The following is a 23894-nucleotide window of genomic DNA, read 5'->3' as shown; positions in this document are numbered from 1 at the left end:
AGCAGTTGATGACAGACAAATTTTAAAATCTGTGAAAATTAACCCTAAAATAAGTGTCTGTATAACGTGTAAACTCCAGAAAGCTGAGGTGATGCTCTGACAATTTATTGTCCGGAGGATACTTTGACACAGAATTACAGAAGCTACACAGCAAGATGCAAGCCTCTAACCAGCACCAAAAATAGAAAGGCAAGATTAGAGTTAGCAAAAAAAGCACTTAGGTGAACCTGTAGAGTTTTGGAAGAGTTTGTTTTTTTTGTTTGGTTTTTTTTTTTGGACAAAGAGTTAAGACAAAGATGAACCTTTATCTAAGTGATTGGAAAGCAAAGATGTGGAGAAAAAAAAGGGAACTGCAAATGCTTCTAAGCATACAACCTCATCTGTAAAGTTTGGTGGAGGTGGTGTCATGGCATGGGCATGTCTCTGAAACAGGCCCTCTCAATTTTAATGTTGACAGTGTATGAAGACAGTAGCAAAATGACTTTGGGAGGGTACAAATCCATCTTGGCTACCAATATTCATTAAAATGCCACTAGACTAATCTCTAAAGCTCTTCTTATTGCATCAGGAAAATGACCTAAAACACCCTGGAGTTTATCAGGGCAAAGAAATGGAAAGTCTTAGATTGCCCAAATCTAGATTTAAATTTCACCAGCAGAAGATGACTAAAGACAGCAACTCCCCATAAAAACAAACATTTGGAAATGACTGCATTAAAGGCTTGGAAAAGCATTTCAAAGGATGAAACCAAGAGTCTGGTGATGTCTATGGTCACTGCTCTGATGGCACGCAAGGAATCTGCAACTAAATAATAGCTTTTAATCTTTACATCTGCCTTAAGTTTAACTGTCCTAATACTTATGCTCAGAGGTGTAAAGAGTACCTGAAAACCTTGAGTAAAAGTACAGATCCCTTACAGTGAAAATTACTCCACTACACGTTACAAATCACCAATTCCAAAACAACTCGAGTAAAAGTATTAGAGTATCTGATTTTAACAGTACTTAAGTATTTTACTTATACTAAATATAGGCTCAAAGATGGTTATTTTGGGGAGGAGTCGGGGTGGAGAAGCACGTACGCACAATCTTCCCCTGACTGGGATTTATAAAGGGATTCTTGCGCAGGTTCTAGCTTTTGTACCTACGTACAATTTTAGGATGAAATCTACAGAGAGTTTTTTAAATGAGACCCCTGATATGTGAGGACAGCAATCCCACATATTTTCTGAAACCAAAATGAAACTGAATACCTCAAAATTGCAAAAACACAAAACAATATCCTTCAAAAAGGTCAATTCAGTGACAGAAATTTATCAAAACAGATAAATTAAGTAATGTTAAGTAAAATTAAAAAGTCAAAGCCTTCTCACTGGATGTGCTGATTTGGGCCTCATTGGCAGCTGCAGTCATGTCCTTATCTCATTTATAAAACTCAAAGAAACTCAAATTTACCTTCACCTCAAAGTAGCCTTGTTGACAAGTTTGGGTAAAGGGAAAATGCACAATATATTATACACAATATAGTACTTTCAGTGCCCTGTAGTCGGCAATACCACATCTTTTGTAGCATAAATAAACTGCTGCAGAAAAACTAGGCACCATGCAAAATGTAATATGTAATTGCAACACTCATTCCAAATGTAGTGGAGTAAAGAGTACAGATTCTCATTCAAAAATGTAGTGAAGTAGAGAGTAGAAGTTGGTAGTATCTTTGGTACTCAGTACAATTACAAGTACCTGAAAAGATACTTAAGTACAGTAATTACTTACATTTACTCAAGTACTTTATACCTCTGCTTATGCTCACATCAGATGGTGGGATGAACCCTAAAAGTGCTGTGCTTTTTATTTGGTAAAACATGGATGTGTTTAAAAAGCTAATAATAAAATGTGACATATAGTAGAATTGTCTCATATTCATCTTTTAATCATATTATCAGATTTTTTGATCATACAGCAAACAAAGCAATTTTGTCATTACTCTCTCAATACTTATGGAGGGCACTGATTATATACTATATATAGGCCTATATAAAACAACTTAAAAATACACTGATCATTTCACAGTTAGACAGACAAACATGTTTCAAGCTAAATTTAATTGCAGATATTTTAGAAGATAAAATGAAAATGTTCCTGTTAGCCAGGCTGAACAAACAGTTAATTGTTATCTATGATATTTTTGGTCCAGGCAGTGTAGCAGCACACCTCAACATAAACCCCCAGGATAGCCTTCTTTAGCACAGTCTATACCCCAGGAAACAACTCCTCGCAGTTCCCCATTACACACTAATGGACCGCCAGAGTCACCCTGAGAAGAAGAAAAAAAACAAAAAAAAAGAAAATTAAAATGAAAAGAAAGGTGTGAGTCGGCATGAAAATTTACAGAATAACAAAGAAGACTAAGCCAATGAGGTACCTGACATGAGTCTTTGCCTCCTTTCATGAATCCAGCACAGAACATGTTTTCAGTTATTTTACTATCATATGCACGCACACACTGTTCCTTTGACAGTACAGGCAATTCCAGACACTGCAGCACAGAAGGATTTCCATCTGGGAATAAAATATATATGAAAAACACTAAAGCTTCTTATATCTTATATATGATATAAATAACACTTTAAGCACTGACATAATTTAAATAAAAACATAAAATGATTTTATTACTTAAAATCTCACCTTCAGTGAAGCCCCATCCAGAAACCAAGCACTGCTCCCCTGCACAAGAGCATCTGGTCGCCAGAGGGATTGGCTTTACAAACTCATTAAAGATGGCAGGCTCTTTCAGCTTGATCAGCATGAAATCATTGTTATATGTATGATTATTAAAGTCTGGGTGTGGAATCACCTTCTCTACACCGATCCTTTGCTCTGTGCTTTCTTCAACATTCACATTGTGCTCTCCCAGGTGGACAGTAAGATTAGAAGCTCTATTTGACAAGAAACTCGTGCATTACTGTGCTGTAATACAACATTTATCAGCAACATTGCCTACCTATATATTACGTCTATGGATAGTATCAATTGGGTTTTATCTAATCTCTAAGACATTATGTCGATGTGAATTATTACAGATAACTTCTTTTGAAACCCTGCCACTGTTACATTTTACAACCATCAATTTTAGTACACATTTAGACAAGAATAAACAATATCATATCATTTTTTCCTTTTTATGAATAAATAAATACAAGTGAGGATATATACTCACGGCATCTTGCAGTGAGCGGCAGAAACAACCCATCTTTCATTAATCAGAGATCCTCCACACCAGGGTTTCCCATTAGAAGTAAGGTAGACTTGCCAGGGCTGGGAGTTGGGTACACAGTCATCACCTCCAATGATTTTGTTTCCTGGGCTACAAGCTTCAGAATAAAAAAAAACATTGAATTATTAAATACATATATATATATATATATATATATATATATATGTAATGTTTCTGTTTGTCATGTTTACGGTTTATTTATTGGTTAACAATGTTGTAGTATTTATCATAGTAACATTAAGGTCGCTGTGATTTTGCCAAGTAAGATATGTTCTTGGATCAACATCTTTTGATGATCCTGGATCAACATTATAGTCCAAAACTATAGACTTAACCCAATCCCTACCCCTAAACCTAACCCTACCCATAATTTATTCCTAAAATCAGTGGGAAATGATAGCGGATTAACAAGGGTGTAGAAGAACCTAACCCTGAATGTAAGCCTAAAACAGATATTTTATGAAAAGTTATATCTCAATTCTGATTGGTTGATTGGAATGTTGTTCCAGGATCAACAAGGATGTTGATCTAGGAACATGTTGTACTTGGTGAAATCATGCTCAGCATAACATAAAAGACTATCTAAGGAATATTTCTGGTAGGAAGACACTATTACAACTGACATGGACAATAACTAACAAGAGAGATCTACATACCGACAGCCATGGCCAGCAAGGCGAGCACGATGGTCCTCATTGCAGTGAAGGAGAGAAGAAGAGGTCAAATCCAGTGAAGTTTAGAAAGAGATTCTGCAAAGTTCAGGAACAGCATTATTGTTTTTAAAGAAGTGATAAAGGTTAGTGCCATATATTAATAATTACTAAATAATAATAAATGAATACCTTGTGCAGTCAGCTGAAATTGTAGTGGCCGTGTCCAAAAGTAGAGTGGATGAGCATATAAAACTGAGGGAATATATATTGTATATAGCTTGCATGGCTCATAATGCATATGAAACTCAAACTCCCACATTCAAACCCTCCCAGTCTATCTGAATTCCATATGCTCGCAAATTATCTTTATGTGCCTCACCTAAATGATCTGAATTCATGATCACTAGAATCAGATGGTTCTATGTCATACAAACAGTCATCCTCATCAACTTTTCCTCTGAATACGTTTTCCATTTCCTTCTTAATCAAAACCATTCTTTGCTCCTAAACTTTCTTTCCTAGATGATATTAGATTTTCACTAAAATGAGTGCCTGATGCACATCAATAATCAGATTTAATTTATTGTTGAATGAATATATAGTGTTTTGGGCACATGATGTCTAAAAATAAGCATATATCAAACTTCCTGTCTTGCATGTTTCATTCAGAAGCTTATTCATAGAGCTCAGACTCCCCAGCGAATGACCTCCCCTCATGCCTCATCTATGATGTTTCTGTTCTTGATCTTAATCTGATGTGGAGTCTGATGAGACAGAGCCACCGATGTCTGATGATTCTGTCTTTTCTGATTTCTGAAATCACAAGTTTGTGATTGTGAACACAACGAACAGCCATGTGACTCCGTGTGACAAGGATTAATCAGAGTGCTGAAAATTATGGCTGTCAAGTTGTGGACTTACTGTATAATGGTTACAGGACTTGTATCTCTACAATATAGCCTGAAAGTGTAGCCCCAAGTGCCATGAAATCAGCTTACAATTTGTGCTGAGAGCAAGCATGACCTTTAAAAATACTAACAAAGAATAAAAACACATGTATTTGACGCTGAATTTAATTACAGATAAAGGTCCAACTTGGCTGAACAGATAGTTAATTGTTAGCTATGGTGGACTGGACCCAGGCAGTTTAGCGGAACACCTCCCCGAGAATAGCCTCATTGAGCACAGCCAAGAAACAACTCCCACACCACAGAACCCCCAGAATCACCCATAGAAAAGTTTGGAAAATAAAATTAGATAAGTGTGGTTTTGTATGAAAGTATGAAACATATATAAAGACAATGACTCAGATACAGGTGTATCTAAAATACAAAGTTGTAATGTTAAGCAGTGGTGTAAAAAAGTAAACCAGGCAATCTGATGATTTAATTAACATCATCCAAGGCTCCAAAAATTAACTCGCAGAGACAAAACAAATATTATATAATGCATTTTAAAGTCTAATAGTATTGCGTGTCAGCTAGTCTTTGGTCATTGAGACATTCAGTTATGAAGAGTACATCAAAATGCCAGTTTAATAATAGGCATACTGTGCATTAAATGTCCCCACTTGCATGCATCATATAATGCATGTGAAGCTCAGACTCCCAAGTGAAATGTGCACCACAATCAATACACTGCCAGTCACCATCAACTTCCTGTTCTTCTTCTTTTAAACATTTTTGTGGTTCATCTGATGAGATGTCTGATGAGTCACAAGTGTCAGGTGAATGGCTCTCAGGTAAGGTGGCGTTATTGACATCAACATGTTTCTCTTCACAGTTTTCCTTTGGATCCTTATTCATTACTTCGTCTTGACCAAATACATTATTTGCTTTTAAAACAACTTTCTTCATAACGGACACTCGATTCTTTCCTCTTAAACCAGTGTGCCTTATCCCGAGGGGAACATCCTCTCCTTCTTTAAAGACCTCCAGGTGTTTTTTCCGATGGGTGATTAGATTTCCCATTTGCGAGAAGCTCTTGTAGCAAAGATCACAAGTGTAAGGCTTGGCACCAGTGTGAATGTTGTAATGGTACCGCAGTTCTGCTGCTAACCGAAAGGACTTCTGGCAGATATCACAGGTGTGTTTTTTGTTTTCATGGCCAAGCAAGTGTCTTTCCAATCCTACTGAACTTCTGAAACCTTTAGCACATACATCACACCAGAAAGGCCTCTGCTTGTGCATTTCCTGATGGCTCGCCAATACCACAGCAGAGGCAAAAGACTGATCACACCGTTCACAGTGAAGGTCGGAAGGCTCTTTAGGAACACACTGCTTGCTTAGTTTCAGATGAAGTGTGAGAGAGACTAGACGACTGAAAGTTTTCTGACATTTTTCACAGCGGATTTCAGGCTGTTGGTCTTTAGTTATGTGCAGTTTCTGGTGATTTCTGAAAGACTCAAAGTAGGAATAGACCTTTCCACAGACAGCACAGGCATAGACCCCATTTGTCTTCACAAACACTGGCTTTTCTTCCTTTAACAGCATACCAAAAGCAGGGTGGGAGGGGAAAATCTCAGATGGTTTTCTGTGACAAGAACCATCAACAGATTCATCTTCATCGGTTTCTTTTTCTTCTTTCACTTTTTTCTTTTTTGTAACGTATCTCAGACGATTGTCATTTCCATTAGTGACAGATTCCACCTGTCTATCCCCTTTTCTCTTCTCATTCACATGTTCACGAATATGAATTCTGAAGGCCTTCCAGTTAGTGAACCGCTGCCTGCAGTCCTGACAGCTCTTGGTGCAGAGTTTCACTAGAGAAAAGAGAATGAATTATGTCAGTAACACATAAATTGATATCAATAAAATACCAAAATAAAATTTATATCTACTGCAATATTTTGTCCATTCAGTGTTTCCTGATTTATTGTTATCTTATTACAAATATCGCTTACCATCAGTGTGTGAACATAGCATATTTTTATACTATTACTCATACAATTTTCACTGTAAAAATGTCAGCTAGGTCAAGTCATAAAAGGTAGTTTTAGAAAGAGGATGAAATATGCATTGTGTTCTGCTTGAAAACATTTGGACATCTCAAGAATTTTAAATTTTTAGGGTATGATGTGTTTGGAATCAAAAATTGCATAAACATACACTCTTATTTATGGTAAAATAAACTATTCATGTTAATATTCATCAGTATCTTTTTTCCAGTGAAACCATTCAGACAAAAATAGTACTCTATGAGCTATGTCAAAAGCCACCTCAAGGGCAAATAGCATGACAATTGCAAAAATATGTCATAACATTCAGATATACTGTACCACCAAAATGGTATATTCTCACGGCTTCTGTACCACCACTGTATTTAAAGAGGGAGTGGGAGAATAAACAAGACTATAGCAACATGAACAAGGCCTATCTAACAAGGCAAAATAATACAGACAGCTTTTCATTGAAACTGACCATTTAATTTCTTATTTCAAATATCTACATCCAGTGTTTTTTGTTGTTTTTTTAAACATAGGTAAGGATTAAAGTGGAAACCTGTAATTATTAGAAAACCATACAGAAGCAGTTTTGGGAAAGTACAATCAATCATACTAAGATCAATATGAAACAATTGCCAGTTAGTAAGACACTTTGTATTACAATTCTTTAAGCGTTTAAGACATTCAGTGCTTCCTTTATCTATCAGCAAACAACATGTACAGTATTTTGGGAGAGATCAAATTACCATGTTCATCTTAAGTTTCAGTGCAAGTAAAAACATATTGAGGTCCAAAGTTTGAAGATACGTCAACACAAGTTTCAGTCCACAATTATTATTATTATTATTACTTGTAATCTCTCTTCCATCTGGGTGCATGCATATTTTGTACCTGTTCAAGTCATGTAATGTTTAATTCCTGGTTAATCTCCTAACAATTTTTTAAAATGAATCAACTTAAATTAAAGGATGGTCTTTTATTAACAAACCAACCATAATCCTTCACAATCACCGGCCAGCCAAGACTTGACATAATGGAATGATAACATAACAACTGTTGAATTGAAAGATTTTTCAGTTCAAATGATATGCTATTCTAATTACGATTCAACATGCCAGGCCTACACAAATAACCCTGCATCTACTTACTATACAGTTTGCGTCTTATTCATACATTCTTGATTTCTTTAACATGACTGAAGGGAATTTATGCAAGGAACGTAGCATTATATGGCAATAATTTTCTGTACAGTCACAACATTTTAAAGAGACACATTAAACAAAAACCAACGTTTTTCAATAACTTGAAAGATGAAAAAAAAAAAAAAAAAAAGTAAAACCATAACTTAATGTAACAGAAGGGTGGATTATGCTATGCTGACATCAATATCAAGAAAGGAACAATGACAATGGCATGAACGGATGCTGTAAAACAATGTCTAGTACGACCAAACATAAGGTTTAAGCTGTAATGCTTCCAAAAAGCGCAACTTTAAAAAAAAAAAAAACATGTAGAACTTATATCTAACAAACACGTTTGTAGTTTAAATTAACAGCACTTTCAAAGTACAAGATGACCGAAAGCAGCACAAGCACTAAACTGAGCAATCAAAAAAATAAGAATAAATCTTCAAAAACCCCTAAATGCACTGAAACACTTAGCAGAGGTCTAAAGACATTTTAAAGGGAGTACTAGAATTATGCAACTTTTATGTAAGTAATTAGAACACACTATTCAGTTTTAAGGACATCCATGATAATGCTTTCAATTTAGCTGACATATTTCTCTCTACAACAATTTCAGCAAAAATGTAGAATTTAAAAGCTGTTTGTGGCATTTTCCTTCCTCTTTAAGACAAACAGTTCTTCTACTGCATACTAACACCAACAGCAGGTAACAAACTTGAATCAAGCACTAAATTAAATCAGTGTATGAGCAGTAAACAATGTACAAGAAACCAATGTCCATTCTCATGCATTTTTTACACATCTTAGAACCCACGTGCATGCTCAATATAATGCTGATGCAGTTCTGTTTCCTGTTTGAAGGAAATCCCACACTCAGTGCAAGTTAGGTGAAGAGCGCCTCTTACTACGGGAGTAGAGTACTTGTCTTTTAGCTCTTTATCACCCAAGCACTCCTGATGATGGTCAATAAGATTTCTTATTTCAGTAAAGGTCTGTGAACACAAAGAACAATGGTAGGGCTCCAAATTTTTGTGAAGAGTCTGGTGCTGCTGCAAAGCACGAGGTGATAAGAACGTTTTTCCGCAGTGCAGACATTTATGGCTATTGAGTTGTGGACTTACTAGGGCTACAGGCAGCTTGACTATAGACTCGGATCTGTGCGATAAAGCCTGCAGGTTGTCTGAAGGCCCAGGTGCCATGGAAGCACTCAGTCTGTATCGCAGTTCGGTTGGGAGACGTCGGCGTACTTCGTTGTGCCATGCGAGATGCTGCTGAAGCTGGTTTTCAGTCCAGTAACCACGACAGCAAAGAGCACAGCAGTGAGGACGAGTCTTCGCAACCTCTTTGTGAGCGTATAACTGCTCCTCACTTGGAAACACTTTAGCACATTTATCACATTTGAAAAAACATTTAGTGAGTTCTACATTTCGACTACGCTGTATGGGTTCTTCCTCCTTAGAAGTTTTCAGCTCTTTTTTAGTCAACATTTTAGGAACGACCCCTTGTGAAGTGAAGGGCTTCTCATATGCCAAGGGCTCTTCTAGAGATGCAGTGTTATTTTCGCTAACCTTGTTGTGTTTCTGCCATTTGTGTGCACGAAGGCCACGTATGTTCAAGAAGCTCTTGGTGCAGTAGGAGCACTGATGGTGTTGCACCTTAGTCTTCTCTTTTGTTTTGGATGTGTACGATTGTTTGATAGGTGGACCCAACTCATCTGCAGTGAGGATTTCAGACTGGAGTTTCTCAGTTTCACTAGGCTTGCTATGATGTTCTTCAAAGTGACTTGTTAGAAGAGAGCCACTTGAGAATGACATCTGACAATCTGGACAGGTAAAACCACTATTTGATTTAGCAACTTCATGCTCTTTTTGTTGTTGAGCTTCCATGGGAGGGTGATGTAGCTGATGTCGGCGAAGAACACAAAGGTAAAAGAATCCTTTCCCACATACATTGCATAAATATGGTCCACCGTCCACACTTTTCCTTGAGCGTATCTTACTGGTCCTTGAGAGAAATCTGGCAAATTTTTTGTCTTTATGCCATCGCCTGTGTGTGCCAAGAGCTGAATTGGAGCTAAAATATCTTCCGCATTCAGCACAAGCAAAAGACGATGTTGCAGAAAACTTATCTGACTTTACTTTGCCAATATTTAACTGTTTTGCCGAATGGGATTTCATCTTTTTAGATTGGTGACCTTTGCGATGAATTCGCTTGTGAAAATTAAGCGCACCAATTACCGAAAAGCTTCGGCTACAGTCCTGACATTTATATTTCAAATCCGAAGTTGAAGATGATATCTGTACTTGTCCAGAATCAGCCGTCTGAGAAGAGTGAAATACATCTTGCTCCTCTATCCCAACTTTCACACATTCTTTTGGAAATTCCACTTTCTCTTCTGGTTTTGAACAGTGCTTCTGATGATTTTGTAGTATTGACTCAGATGCAAATAAAACATAGCACGTTGGACACTGAAGTTGCTCAGACAAGTCAGAGTCAATCAAAGGATGGCCAGTTTCAAAGCCATGACTTTTCATGTGAAACTGGAGGGCCATGGCACGGGAGAAAACTTTTCCGCAGTAGGGACATTGGTAGGAGTTCTTTTTCAGTTGTTTTACTTGATAGTCAAAAGATTTGACAGCAAGTTGGACACCTTGATCATGGACAAGCTTGTGTTTAAGAAAACAAGCAAGCATGTGGTATGATTTGCCACACACCTCACATTTATGTTCCTCTTTTGAATTCATAGGGTGCACTCTTCTATAACCACCCCTACGACCCTTTTTCTTGCGTCGAATGAGAACATTCTCAGAGTCAGGCACTCCCGCAGGCCTCGTCTCGACATCAGCACACTCCAAGTGGCTTTGCTTGTGATGACAGAAAGCTCCCAAAGACCAAAAACCTTTACCACACTTTTTACAATGATGAACCTTTGGACCCAGAAGTGACTTGGTTGGGTTGAAATGCTTTGTCTTTTCGTCTTTGGCACTGCCATTGCAAACCTTCTGGTGGTTGTACAGACCACTTGCGGTCGCATAGCTCCTGTTACACTCCAAGCAAGCAAAGGCCTTTTTTCTACTATTGTGATGCTGTTGGTGAGAATGCAGTGCAGACAGTCGGGAAAATGACTTGCCACACTCTTCACATTTAATATTGTTCTTCTGCAGATTTGCAAGTTGGTACGAAATAGACTTATATGCTACTTTATCTTCATGCTTGCCCATGTGAAAGTAATGAGCACTCTTGGAGGCACTTTCATGGCCACAAACCTCACATGTTAAAAGTGTCCTCTTAGTTGGTATCAGTACATCAAACTTCTGCCTCCCATCTGATTTTTTTCCCATGCATCCTTTGTGCCAGAGTATGTGACAGCGCAAGGACAAAGCCTTGACAAACTTTCGATCACAATGTGGACAATCATACTTTGCCTCTTGAGGACTTATTTTGCTTGTTAGTTCTGCATTTATTAATGGCTCATCATTTAAGGGCTCATAATCAATCTGTACAATTTTGACATCAATTTCTGGATTCAACTGCAGGGAGGAGGTGCATTTAGTTTGACCAAAGTCATCTTTTTCCTCGTGGTCTGACTCACACACTAACTCAAGATCAGGATTTTGATCCTGAGAGAGACCACTGTTATTCTCATAATCATCTGAAGCCGTGATATGGACAACTTCATAATCGACATCTGTGGCCTCATGCTCTTCTGCTGTGTGACTATAGTTAAAATCTTTCTCTTGAACTTGAGCATGTGATATGTCTTGAGAATGAAAAACAACACTGTCAGCATTATCATTCTGATATATTTTTACTGGCTGAGTGGCGGTGCTCGTATCAGACTTCTTCTCCATTATGTCACGGAAGACATCAGTATGACAGAGCTGATGCGACTGCAGGGCGGAAGCTCGTGAGAACCGACGACCACACTCCCCACACTCAAAAGCTTTCTTCTTGAGCTGGATAACTTGATGAAGGAATGATTTTGCTGGCAGCTCTTCGCTGTGCGCCAGTCGCTGGTGCTTACTGTAGAATGTGAGTGAGGTGAAGACCTTGCCACACTCTGTACATTTATACGGCTGGTCATTGCAGCCAAGTTGTGCCCGTCTTTTATGCCAACGCTGATGGCACAACAGAGCCACAGAGCTTACAAAGGTCTTGCTGCATTCAGAGCAAACAAACGGATGCTTAATTTCCTCCTTCACCTTTCCATCTGAACAGCTGGTTGAGAATCTCTTGTGTGTGCCAAGGCCACACATGGTGCGAAATGATTTGCCACAGAAGCACTGAAAAACCTTACGCTCAGGCTCATCATTCTGTTCAGGGCTTGTGCCACTGTCTTTGGTTTGACCTGGAGCTTCATTAAGCTTCTCAGCTTCACAGCTTTTGGATTTCACTAGCTTTACCTCATGACAACGACGATGCGCGTCAAGAGCCGAAGCTCGAGAGTAACAGCGTCCACAGGTGGGGCAACGAAATGACTTTTTCTTTAGATGAGCAAGCTGATGAAAAACAGATTTCGAGGCCTGTTTATGTGAACGCTGATGGTTGAGACACAGACCAACAGTGGAATAAGCTTTACCGCAATCCTTACATTTGAAAAGCTTCTGCCTTACTGCACCTTCACCATCACATATCCCCTGTTTAATGGCTTGATTGCGGTGCTTCAGTTGATGGCTGAAAAAGCCTTTCGAGCTTGAAAACTTTTGACCACAAAGAGCACAGAACAACATTCTCCGTCCTCCGTCAGTCGAGATAAGCAGGTCATCCCATTGAGAATCTGTGTCCAGGCAGACTATGGGACCATCGTGGATATGCTCGCTGCGATGCGCTAAGTAGTCCTCCTTGTTCCCAAAGGCCTCACTGCAATCCTCACAGCGAAATGGCCAATCCCCTAAAAATAGAAAGGGGAAAATGGGAGGTCAAGGCGACGCCTGTTGCCAGAGGAGAGAGAAAAATAAATGTATAGAGCCAACAAATAAAATGAATAAAAACGGAGGAAGAAAAAAAACAACAATAATAAAGTGGAAATAATTTATTCATGTCAATTTTAACAGTACAGAGGTTTAGGGTCACAAATAAGACAAACATTAAGAGTATTATTATTGCTTGTTATAAAATATATGAAAATCTAACTATTGTAAAGAAATACAAATCAAGAGTAAATAAACTTTTTCTTAATGAGAATAACAAATACATTTATAAAATTACAAAACAAAAAATGGTTAGAATGATCAGATGATTACATTTTGCAATGCTGTAAATGAATTCGATATAGCCTGCCGCTCTGTTGCCAGGTAACGACAGAACAATTCGTCTTATAATTATTTGTTCCACCTTAAATGATACCGACCACATTGCCAAATATCCAACAATCCAAAATATTATGATACTAACGAAATGTTAAAACATATTTCCCAAACACATAATACATGCCTAGAGAATTTAAATTACTGGAAAATAGTCCTTTAAAATAACATTTAATTCGCTTACTTAAGCTTTTTTTTTTTTTTTTTTTTTTTTTTTGCACATGCGCAATTTACAATGAGTAAAGCCTACCATCTACTGGCAACATAGCAATACTGCAATATCAGTTAAGGTGGAGTTGATTATATGAACGAGAAACCAACATCTTCTACTACAATTAATGTAAAACTGGTTTGAAATAACGGAGTTTATTTAATCAAAGACGAAAACCTCACTGTTGTGAAATTCCAGTCAAAACTAGTCAACTCTATACTAAGAAATAATTACAGAAATAATTACAGGCAGCACGAAGGACATGTTTAAAACAGAAATTCCTCATGGGCATGCAGCAGCAGCTGCCGTCTTGTTATTCTCTATGACGATGCGTGCAAATTAATTCAGGTGTTTCAACAAATTATAAACCATAATAAATAAGCTTCAAGTCTTTCATTTACCCAATTCAATTATAATAAAATATGATGTCACGTTTGTGTGTATAATCGCACAGAGACCTCGAATGTAAGAAGAGGCGAATTTATATTTAAGGTTAGGTGACTATTTATTTCGAGATAAAAGATAGCTTGTGGCTAGGTGATAGGTCGGTGTTGTCAACAGCAACAAAAAAAGTTGCTTACCTTCTGCACTTTTATCTCTTTCGGACGAGTCTCGTTTATTGGTAGACATATCAGCCAAATTTTCTTCCTCGACCTCGTCTATATGTACAACTACACATTCATCTTCCGCTGCTTGTTCTCTTTTAATCTTCACGGGTGCAGCTGCAGCATTGGCTGCCACAACTTCGGCGTGGTCCTGGGCTTTCAATATGGGGCCACTGGGACTTAATTCCATTTCTCCGTCCGTGTTTTTAGCATTGCTGGCTTTGCTACTGCTCACTTGATCGATGTTTACCTCTTTGGCTGCACCTTTATCATATTCAGAGGACAAATTTTCATTATTGGATTGCAAACTACCATCATTTCTAGCATAAACAGCAGCCATAATGGCTGTAGCCAGCTCAAGCTTTCCTCGATAGGAAAGGCACCACACTTTTCGCGGTAAAGGACAGGACAGTGTTGTTGTCGGGGGAAGGCAAACTTTCGAATCCTACTATGGCGACAGCTTCGCTCATGAATATTAATTAGATTACGTTTTTTGTATAATTCAGCATGCGACCTCTGCTTGAACAAATTAATATTTATATATTTAGACTTAGCTATAGTAGGATCATATACGACATAAAATAATAAAATAGAATACGATGTGGATAATACGATATAAATTTATGGATATATATTAAACAGTAAGACATTAAATAATACAACATATGGTACAGATGTGAAATGGGCAGAGCTTAACGGCCGGTGTTCTGTCGATTTGTGCTGCCTTGTCGAAAAATGCTACCTCCCATTAAAACCAATGGTAGCATAATTCGATAGCGAAAAGTGTTACCTATCAGATTTTGCTTCATGCATGATATTAATAAGGTGTGAGGCTTTATTAACATGTACACCTACCCCAACCCTAAACCTACCCTTACAGTATGATAAATACAGTGTTGGTAGCATAATCTGATAGGTAGCATTATTTGTCAGAACACCGGTGACCTGACATTTTATTCTACCCGTCAGAATGTTTTGCCAGGGTTTACTGCGCATGCGCACATCAAAATTGCTTCCTTTTTCTCATGCTGAACAACATTTAATGTATCTTTATTATTGTAAGGTTAGGTTTAGGGTTGGGGTAGGTGTAGACTTTAATAAAAAAAATATAATGGGTAGAAAAAATAGTTAATGTTGATTTCCTTAAGCTGTATTCCTTCCAGCTTCAACCGCGAATATAACACATAATTACTTTATTTGCATTACTGTAAGGGTAGGGTAGGATCGCGGTAGGTGTAGACGTTAATAAACCATAATTTTACAGGTAGCATTTTTCACTGTCGAATTGTACTACCCACTGTTTTAATGGGTGGTAGCAAAATCTGAGAGTAGCACAAATCGACAGAACATCAGACATTGTTTAGAATTTGTCTGCTTATGTTTCTATACAAATAATACATTTTTATGCAACTATACATGGTGAATTTCAGTTTACTTGTCATTCTTTTTATCTGTGTCCATAGTGGAAAACACTGTCCATCTGTTTATTCGCTATTAATTATTAAGGCATCTTTACACAGCCGATTTAAGGCTGCTCTAAAGCGGGTCTGTGTCTGCTCAGAATCCAGTGTAAAGACGCAATGCAGCATAAAAAGCAGACCTAAAATACCCCAGGTCTGTGCAACTCCTACCTCTTTGAATGTGGAAACATCAAATTCTCCAAAACTGTTCAGTAACGATTAAATGTAAGAAATCACCAAAGAAATCTGACAACATCCGTGTCCTAAATGTTGTTACTTTTGCTCAGATGGTGTTATAAAAAGCGTATTTTTCAGGCTAGATCAGCCAGTGTGCATACACATTCCTAAGAGCACGTCTCAGAACACTGACTGTTTCTATAGCAACCGGGACTTCTAACAGGAGCTGCAGTCCGTCCAAGACTTTTCCAATTAGTGATTGGCTCTTTCATTCAGAAGGTGGGGCTTCCTATGATTGAGCAGACATATTGAGCCTTGCATTTTCCCCATTCAAAATGTCTCAGTTACGTATTTAACCTTGTTTCCTTGAATAGGGAACAAGATGCTGTGACAGCGGTTTTATGGGAACACCTTTGGTGTAATGAATGTGTGAAGCCCTTATACCATCACAGCAGTTCATTGGCCAATAGCCCTTAGCACTGCCCTGCACATATGTGACGTATGCTTATATCAGTGTGCTGCATGCTATTTCATCAGATTTAACATGATGAAGGAAGCGCTATCAATGGTACGGAATGGCCCACGTCACAGCATCTCATTCCCTATTCAGGGATCCAAGGTTACATACTTAAACGAGACATTCCCTTTAGGTTCACTTCAATGCTGCGACAGCGGTCGCTATGGGAACGCCATACCATAACACCTGACGTACCTAAGATAGCTGGAAGATCAGGGAAAGCGTCTGCTGAAGCAGATAAGACCCGGGAGCCTGGAGCCATCCTCACTTCCAGGCTAAGAACTTGATGAAGGCGCCAGGAGAGGACCATCATGCCGCAGCACAAAGATATTCCATCAAAGAACCTTTAAAGAAGGCCTGAGAAGAAGTTATTGCTCTAGTATGAGCACGTTGTCACGATCGGTGTTACAGAGAACACAGGAGAGAGAACCAAGTGCGGGTATGATATTTATTTAAAGGGTAATCCAAAGGGGTAAACAGTCCAGGCAGGGTCAAAACCAGAATATCCAAATTCAACATAAACAAGACACGAAGACAAGGCAAGGCAAGGCAAGGCAAGATGACGGACATGAAATAACCTCAACATTAAACAAGGACTCCGTAACACAGACTCAGACAGACCGGGTATAAATACACAAAAGGATAATGAGGGAACAGGAGACAGGTGGGGAACAATCAATTACTAAACAGGAGGAAGGTGACCAAATAAGGGAACAGGAAGTGATAAGGAGAAAGACACCGTGAGAAAGGAGGACACCTAGTGGAAACCCAGGGAACACAACCCAGACACTGTGACAGGACCCCCCCTCTACGGAGCGGCTCACAGACGCTCCAAGACAGACACAAAACAGAGACCAGGAGGGAGGCGGACAGGTGGAGGCTCAGGGGGAGGGACGGAGGGCCAGAAAAGAAAAACATGGGGAACAGGCACCAGAATGTAAACACAAAACAGGAAGACCAGGAGGGAGGAGGACCGGAGGAGGTTCAGGGGGAGGGATGGAGGGCCAAACTAACAGAGGGGAACAGGGACAGAAGTGAACACAAAACAAAAAACAAACAATGACATGAAGCCCCCCCAGGGCGGAGCAGAGGACCACCACGTCCGTGTGATGGAGACTGGAGTCCCCCAGGGTGGGGCAGAAATCCACCACAACCGTGTGGTCAGAGCGGAAGCCCCCCAGGGCGGAGCAAAAGACCACCACGTCCTCGTGGTCAATGCCAGAGTCCCCCAGGGCGGAGCAGAAGACCACCACGTCCTCGTGGTCGATGCCAGAGTCCCCCAGGGCGGAGCGGAGGACCACCACATCCTTGTGTTCGACGTCGGAGTCCCCCAGGGTGGAGCGGAAGACCACCACAACCGTGTAGTCTGGGCAAGAGCCCCCCAGGGCGGAGCAGACCTCCGTGCGGCCAGACCAACGGGACGACGAAGCTCTGGTAATCCCCTGGTGTTTTTACTGGACTCCAGAAGATCGGTGCTGGCCTGACTCTGCTCACGAAGATCATCGGTGACTGGCACTTGTTCATGAAGATCACCGGTGACTTGACTCAATCCTTGAAAATCACCAGTGACTTGACTCAATCCTTGAAGATCACCGGTGACTTGACTCTGTCCTTGAAGATCACCGGTGACTTGACTTGACTCTGAAAGGTCAACGGTGACCAGCCTTGTCTCTGGAAAGCCCATGGTACCTAGCCCTGACTCTGGAAGGTCATCGGTGACTAGCCCTGACTCTGGAAGGTCATCGGTGACTAGCCCTGACTCTGGAAGGTCATCGGTGACTAGCCCTGACTCTGGAAGTTCATCGGTGACTAGCCCTGACTCTGGAAGGTCAGCGGTGACTAGCCCTGACTCTGAAGGGATCACGAACACCTGACTCGACTCTGAAGAGTTCACTGTAACCTGACTCGACTCTGGAGGGTCAAATGGAACCTGACTCGACTCTGGAGAGTTCACTGGAACCTGACTCGACTCTGGAGGGTCAACTAGAACCTGACTCGACTCTGGAGGGTCAACTGGAACCTGACTCGACTCTGGAGGGTCAACTGGAACCTGACTCCACTCTGGAGGGTCAACTGGAACCTGACTCGACTCTGGAGGGTCAACTGGAACCTGACTCGACTCTGGAGGGTCAACAGGAACTAGCCCTGACTCTAGAGGGTCAACGGTAACTAACCCTGACTCTTGAAGGTCGACGGTGACTAACCCTGACTCTGAAGGGTCCATGAAAACCTGACTCGACTCTAGAGGGTCAACCGGGAACTGAGTCAACTCTGGAAAGTCAACGGGCACCTGACTTGACTTGGGAAGGTCAACAGGAATCTGACTTGACTCCGGAACGGCCTCGGGCACCGCCTCGGCCTCCAGAACAGCAACGGACACTGCCTCGGGAATGGCCTCGGGCACCGCCTCGGCCTCCGGAACAGCATCGGGAGCGGCATCGGGCACCGCATCGGGAATGGCCTCGGGCACTGCCTCGGCCTCCGGAACGGCCTCGGGCACCGCCTCGGGAATGTCCTCCTGGACGGCAGCGGCCCGCTCGCGAACGTCCTCCTTGATGGCAGTGGTCCGCTCGCGAACGTCCTCCTGGATGGCAGCGGCCCACTCGGGAACGTTCTCCGGGCTTTGAGGAACGGTAGACGCCTGTCTCCTCCTCCTCCGCCCTCTATGATGGCGAGTCGGTGGCACCTTGTCTGGAGACTTAGGCGTTGAGTCGGCCATCTTGTGCTGTGGCGCTGGGCTGGCGGCCATCTTGTGCTGTGGCTCTAAGCTGGCGGCCATCTTGTGCTGTGGCGCTGGGCTGGCGGCCATCTTGTGCTGTGGCTCTAAGCTGGTGGCCATCTTGTGCTGTGGCGCTGGGCTGGCGGCCATCTTGTGCTGTGGCGCTGGGCTGGCGGCCATCTTGTTCTGTGGCTCTGAGCTGGCGGCCATCTTGTGCTGTGGCGCTGGGCTGGCGGCCATTTTGTGCTGTGTGTGCTTGAATATTCGTTAGTTTTTGGTCCGAGCCAAAAACACGTAGCCTACCGTATGCTACATCCATTTTTTTTAGCTAACGTTATTTTAAAAAAAATTACTACCAATAGGGGAAACAACTGGTCTGACAAAGAAATAAAGGAGCTTCCTTTAATAAAAGCAGAGGAAGAAATTAACTGGCAAATTGACTGAACTGTAAGAGACAGCAATGTGTAATGTACTATTGCTGAGAGACTTCGACTTTGTGGTGTGCAGAGAGATAAGATAAGCAGGTTACGGCTAAGCTGAAAAGTCTGAAAGGTTTTTACCTAAAAACAAAAGATTGCAGTCATTCGCTTTTTATGATATCTGTGATAATATCTGGGGACATCGCACCTGTACTTTGAAACAGAAAGAAAAGAGTGCAATCTCCAACTGACAGCACCACTGAACATGCAGATGATGAAGACATTGTCCGCTGACAAGAAGTAAGTTTTCTGATTTCAGTCTCTTATTGCTCTTACGTTAAGATTAAAATTGTAATATATCATAAATAGCTATTAAATTAGCTTAGATTAAAATTATACATTTTTCTTTCAATGCCTTTCCAACAAGTTCATATTCACATGTAGCATATCTGTGTGATGCGGGCCTAAAGTAAATTATTCTAAAACCATGTGTATTCATTTATGAATATAATTGTATTTATTTACAACTGGACAAATAAACAAATATAGGGGAAAATTAGAAATTTCCACTGAATTACATTAGCTAAATAATGTATGAATGCTGAGTCAATTTTCATGTGCTTTCTTTTGATGAACCCCATTATTAATTATATAAACAGCATTGATTCTGAATGTGTTTCAAATCAAAATTTCAATTTATTATGTATGTGGCAATTAGTCAAATCCTATCTAACTTGAGTAGCCTACAACCACTGTCTTAATTTTTTAATCTACAGGCACACCAGAAATGACAAGCCATCTCCTGCGAAAAAAATAAAAATGTCTAAGGCAGACTATGCTCAGGCAATGAGTGCTGCATTCCTAATTCACCTCAATGAGTCAGAGGAAAGTTATTTGCCAGAGAGGAGCAACTGCTGCAAATTCAGAGGGAGTGGAAGAAAGAGGCAGAACTTCAGCAAAGAAAAAAAGTGTTGGAAATGACCAGGGAGATGCGGTCAATGCAACAGGAGGCTATTAGCCACTTTGGCAACAGTCTTAGTAAGTATATGAAATATTAATTTTTGGCTGTAACAAAGACACCTTGCTGTATGTCAACACAGTAAACTAGATCTGATGTATCATGAAACACTTTTTCATGTCATGTTAACGCCAAGGAACTTAAAGTTGCTTACCCACTCCACAGGTGTCTTTTTGATGGTGATGGGTGTGTTCTCTGCTCTGTCTCCTGAAATCCAACACCAGCTCCTTGGTCTTGTCAATGTTGAGTGAGAGGTGGTTCTCCTGACACCTTTTAGTCAGGGTGCTCACCTCCTCTCTGTAGGCTGTCTCATCGTTGTCGGTGATCAGGCCTATCACTGTCGTGTCGCTGGAGCTTTGTGTGGCTGCACAGTCATGTGTGTAAAGCGTACGAGTGGATATGTGCATTTAAATTAAATGAAACTTGACTAGATTAAAAAGAGTATGAACGTGTCTAAAACTAATAAAAAACTAAAATCACAGCTTCACACAAAGACTATACTAAAACTAACATTAAAACTGGCCACCAAAAACAACACTACATCTGACCAGACTATACTAACCAGTATTTCACAGGCTTGTCTAAATGTTGTGCAGCAAATTTTAAACAAGCTTCAACATGCTTTTTCTTCAGAAATAGAGCATGGTGAGTGTGCATACAGGCCACTGTAAGTGAGTGCATTAGTTATTGTACTTATTATTTTCTTTTAAACAAGTAACATGCTAATTGTAGGTTTTTCTGAAGCTCTCCACAAGTGATCCTTGGACAAGTCTTCTAATGAATCAGAAATCTTGCAAGGAGCACCTGGTCGTGGCCGGTTTACATTCACAAACTGGTCCAGCTGGGGCTCCAAACTTCGCTGTGCAACTGGCTGTTGGACTTTCTGACTGGAATACCTACGGGTTGGCAGTAACACATCCAGCACACTGAACACTGGGGCCCCCCAAGGATGTGTGCTGAGCCCCCTCCTCTTCACTCTGCTGACCCACGACTGCCCACCGTCACACAACTCTAACCTCTTTATTAAGTTTGCAGATGACATGACTGTGGTGGGTCTCAATAGCAACAGAGAGGAGACAAACTACAGGAGTGGGGTGAGCCTCCTGGCTGGGTGGTGCAGTGATAACTCTCTGAATGTGGAGAAGATGAAGGAGATCGTTGTTGACTTCAGGAGAGTGCACACTCAGCATGCTCCTCTGACCATCAACGGTGTGACTGTGGAGAGGGTGAGCAGCACCGAGTTCCTGGGTGTGCACATCACAGAGGACCTCTCCTGGACCGACAACACTGCAGCACTGGACAATAAAGCACAGCAGCATCTCTACTTCCTCCGCAAACTGAAAAGAGGCAAAGCCCCGCCCCCCATCATGTACACCTTCTACAGAGGCGCCATCGAAAGCATCCCGACTAGCTGCATCACTGTGTGGTATGGCGCCTGCAACACGTATTGCCAGAAGACCCTTTAACGCATAGTGAGAGCAGCTGAGAAGATCGTTGGTGTCTCCCTCCCCTCCCTACAGGACATTTAAGGAACCCATCTCACCCGTAAAGCCCTCTGCATCGCATGTGATCCCACCCACCTGTCACACAGCTTCTTCAGTATGCTGCCATCAGGGAGGAGACCAGGCCAGGACCAGCAGACTGAAGGACAGCTTCATTTATCAGGCTGGCAGGAAGCTGAACTCCCTCCCGACCTGGGACCTACACAGACACTGTGTGCAGCATTGGTCTGCTCACTACCTCATTCAGCATTTAACTGGCCTCATTCCTCTATTGTCAGTTTATTTTTGACACTTTAATCAGACCGAATAAGCTCTTTGCACTACAATTATTATATCTGCACTGTTTGTTTACTTCACTGGTTTGCACTCTATCTGCCATGTGCCTTGAGATGCTTTACTTATCTTTCTTTTTACATGACCTATTTGTGTATTGGTATAGTTGTACTTTATATTTTATCTGTATTTAATGGTCTAATGTTAGTGTTATCTGTATACACCAAGGGTCTGAGAGTAACGCAATTTCAATTATCTGTATGTATGTATGTACTGTACATGTGGAAGAATTGACTTGGCTTTCCATGCCTTTTTGCACCTACCTTTCTTCTTGTGTTCAATACTTTCCCCCAGTGTCATTAAACTTTATTACACAGAAATTAATTTCTGAACTTATTTGTTTTGCTTTCTTTGTTTGTATGGATTACTTGGTTTGTTACCAACATCTGGCGAAAATTCCATGTCAACAGCACCTTTAGAAGTATATTTACTGAGAACAATGGTGATACGTTCAATACTTATTTTACCCGCTGTAGTACAAAGGAGCTGCATGACTTTGGATACAAAGTTTTGAAACAATATGAGGGTGTGTAAATGATGTCATATTTTACAGTTTAGGTGACTAGGCATGTTTGTAATACAGTCATTTGATTGATTTATGCATAATCTTGTACATTTTTTAATCTGACTTTTGTTCTATTGTAGTTGTCTGTATTAATCTGTTTTGGGCAAATTCCTATATTTATTTTCTTGCTGAGTATCAACAGGGTGGTTATCTTTACACAAGAGAGATGAAAGAAGTGCTTGTAAAATAATTAAAATAATCCGTAACAGGCTAATTGAGCACACATTATCTGTCTTAATTATTTTCTAGAATTATTTAATTATATTCATGTTTCATAGCCCATAAATGTTCTTTCCTGTAACTCCTCTAGACTTTTGTTTGATTATTAACTTGATGGCTGTATTTGGATTTTTTTATTTTATTTTATTCTTTTTGAACAAACTCTATATATTTGCTTAAGGGTTGGGAAATAACTCGGTAGAAAAAATGTCAATTGTTTTTTTGTGTCATTGTGTAAGCTTATTAGTTCAACAAGTTTTAAGCATTTTGGTTTTAAAAACAAATAATTTTAAACTATTTGTGGACATTAAGCAGCGGGGCAGAAATCTTACATCAACGTTAACAGTTAAAGATAAAGCATGTGTAGTAGTAGTAGGCTATTTGAGATTCTGGCATTATATGATGAGATCTTCACCCCAAAATAAAAATACTGTCATTATTTACTCACCCTCAAGTTATTCTAAACCTATATTAATTTTTCTGTTCCCCTCAACATAACAGAAGATATTTTGAAGAATGTTCATAACCAGAAAGTTTCTGGTCCCCATTGACCCAAATAGTGTATTCATTTTTTATTTTATTTTTTGGTTACCAGTATTGTTCCAAATATATTATTTTGTGTTCAACAGCAGAGGGAAACTCATACAGGTTTAGAACAACAACAGAATCTTTATTTTTGGGTGAACTATTCTTTAAAGCAGCTAGCTGCTGTTGCCATTTGTGTCAACAATGTAAATAAAAAATTAGAAAGAAAATCACTCACTGTCCTTGACTGAATAATAATAA

The 23894-nt window shown here is 40.2% G+C and overlaps 2 protein-coding genes across 3 annotated transcripts; both read right to left on the bottom strand.

The window, feature by feature from the left end:
• Positions 1 to 2084: 2084 nt before the first annotated feature.
• Positions 2085 to 3340, bottom strand: LOC132158426 (trypsin I-P1-like). Its single transcript, XM_059567846.1, has 4 exons — positions 3217 to 3340; positions 2685 to 2935; positions 2422 to 2558; positions 2085 to 2313 (listed from the first exon to the last, which is right to left on the bottom strand). Exons 1-4 carry the CDS (start codon positions 3219 to 3221, stop codon positions 2212 to 2214), a joined length of 495 nt encoding a protein of 164 aa, XP_059423829.1. The 5' UTR covers positions 3222 to 3340; the 3' UTR covers positions 2085 to 2211.
• Positions 3341 to 4799: 1459 nt separating this feature from the next.
• On the bottom strand, positions 4800 to 14752 carry si:ch211-261d7.6 (zinc finger protein 850). 2 transcript variants are annotated; one of them, XM_059567845.1, is made up of 2 exons: positions 14156 to 14681; positions 4800 to 6687 (listed from the first exon to the last, which is right to left on the bottom strand). In XM_059567845.1, the coding sequence occupies exons 1-2, from the start codon at positions 14517 to 14519 to the stop codon at positions 5483 to 5485; spliced, it is 1569 nt and encodes a 522-aa protein (XP_059423828.1). In that variant the 5' UTR covers positions 14520 to 14681; the 3' UTR covers positions 4800 to 5482. The 2 variants fall into 2 exon arrangements, with proteins under 2 accessions (XP_059423828.1, XP_059423827.1); XM_059567844.1 differs by lacking the exon at positions 4800 to 6687 and adding an exon at positions 7832 to 12948 and having other exon boundaries at positions 14156 to 14752.
• Between the last annotated feature and the right edge of the window lie 9142 nt (positions 14753 to 23894).

The sequence above is a fragment of the Carassius carassius genome, chromosome 15, assembly GCF_963082965.1.
Source record: "Carassius carassius chromosome 15, fCarCar2.1, whole genome shotgun sequence".
In the NCBI taxonomy this organism is placed as follows: Eukaryota; Metazoa; Chordata; class Actinopteri; order Cypriniformes; family Cyprinidae; genus Carassius; species Carassius carassius.
This window is presented reverse-complemented; position numbering and strand designations above follow the sequence as displayed.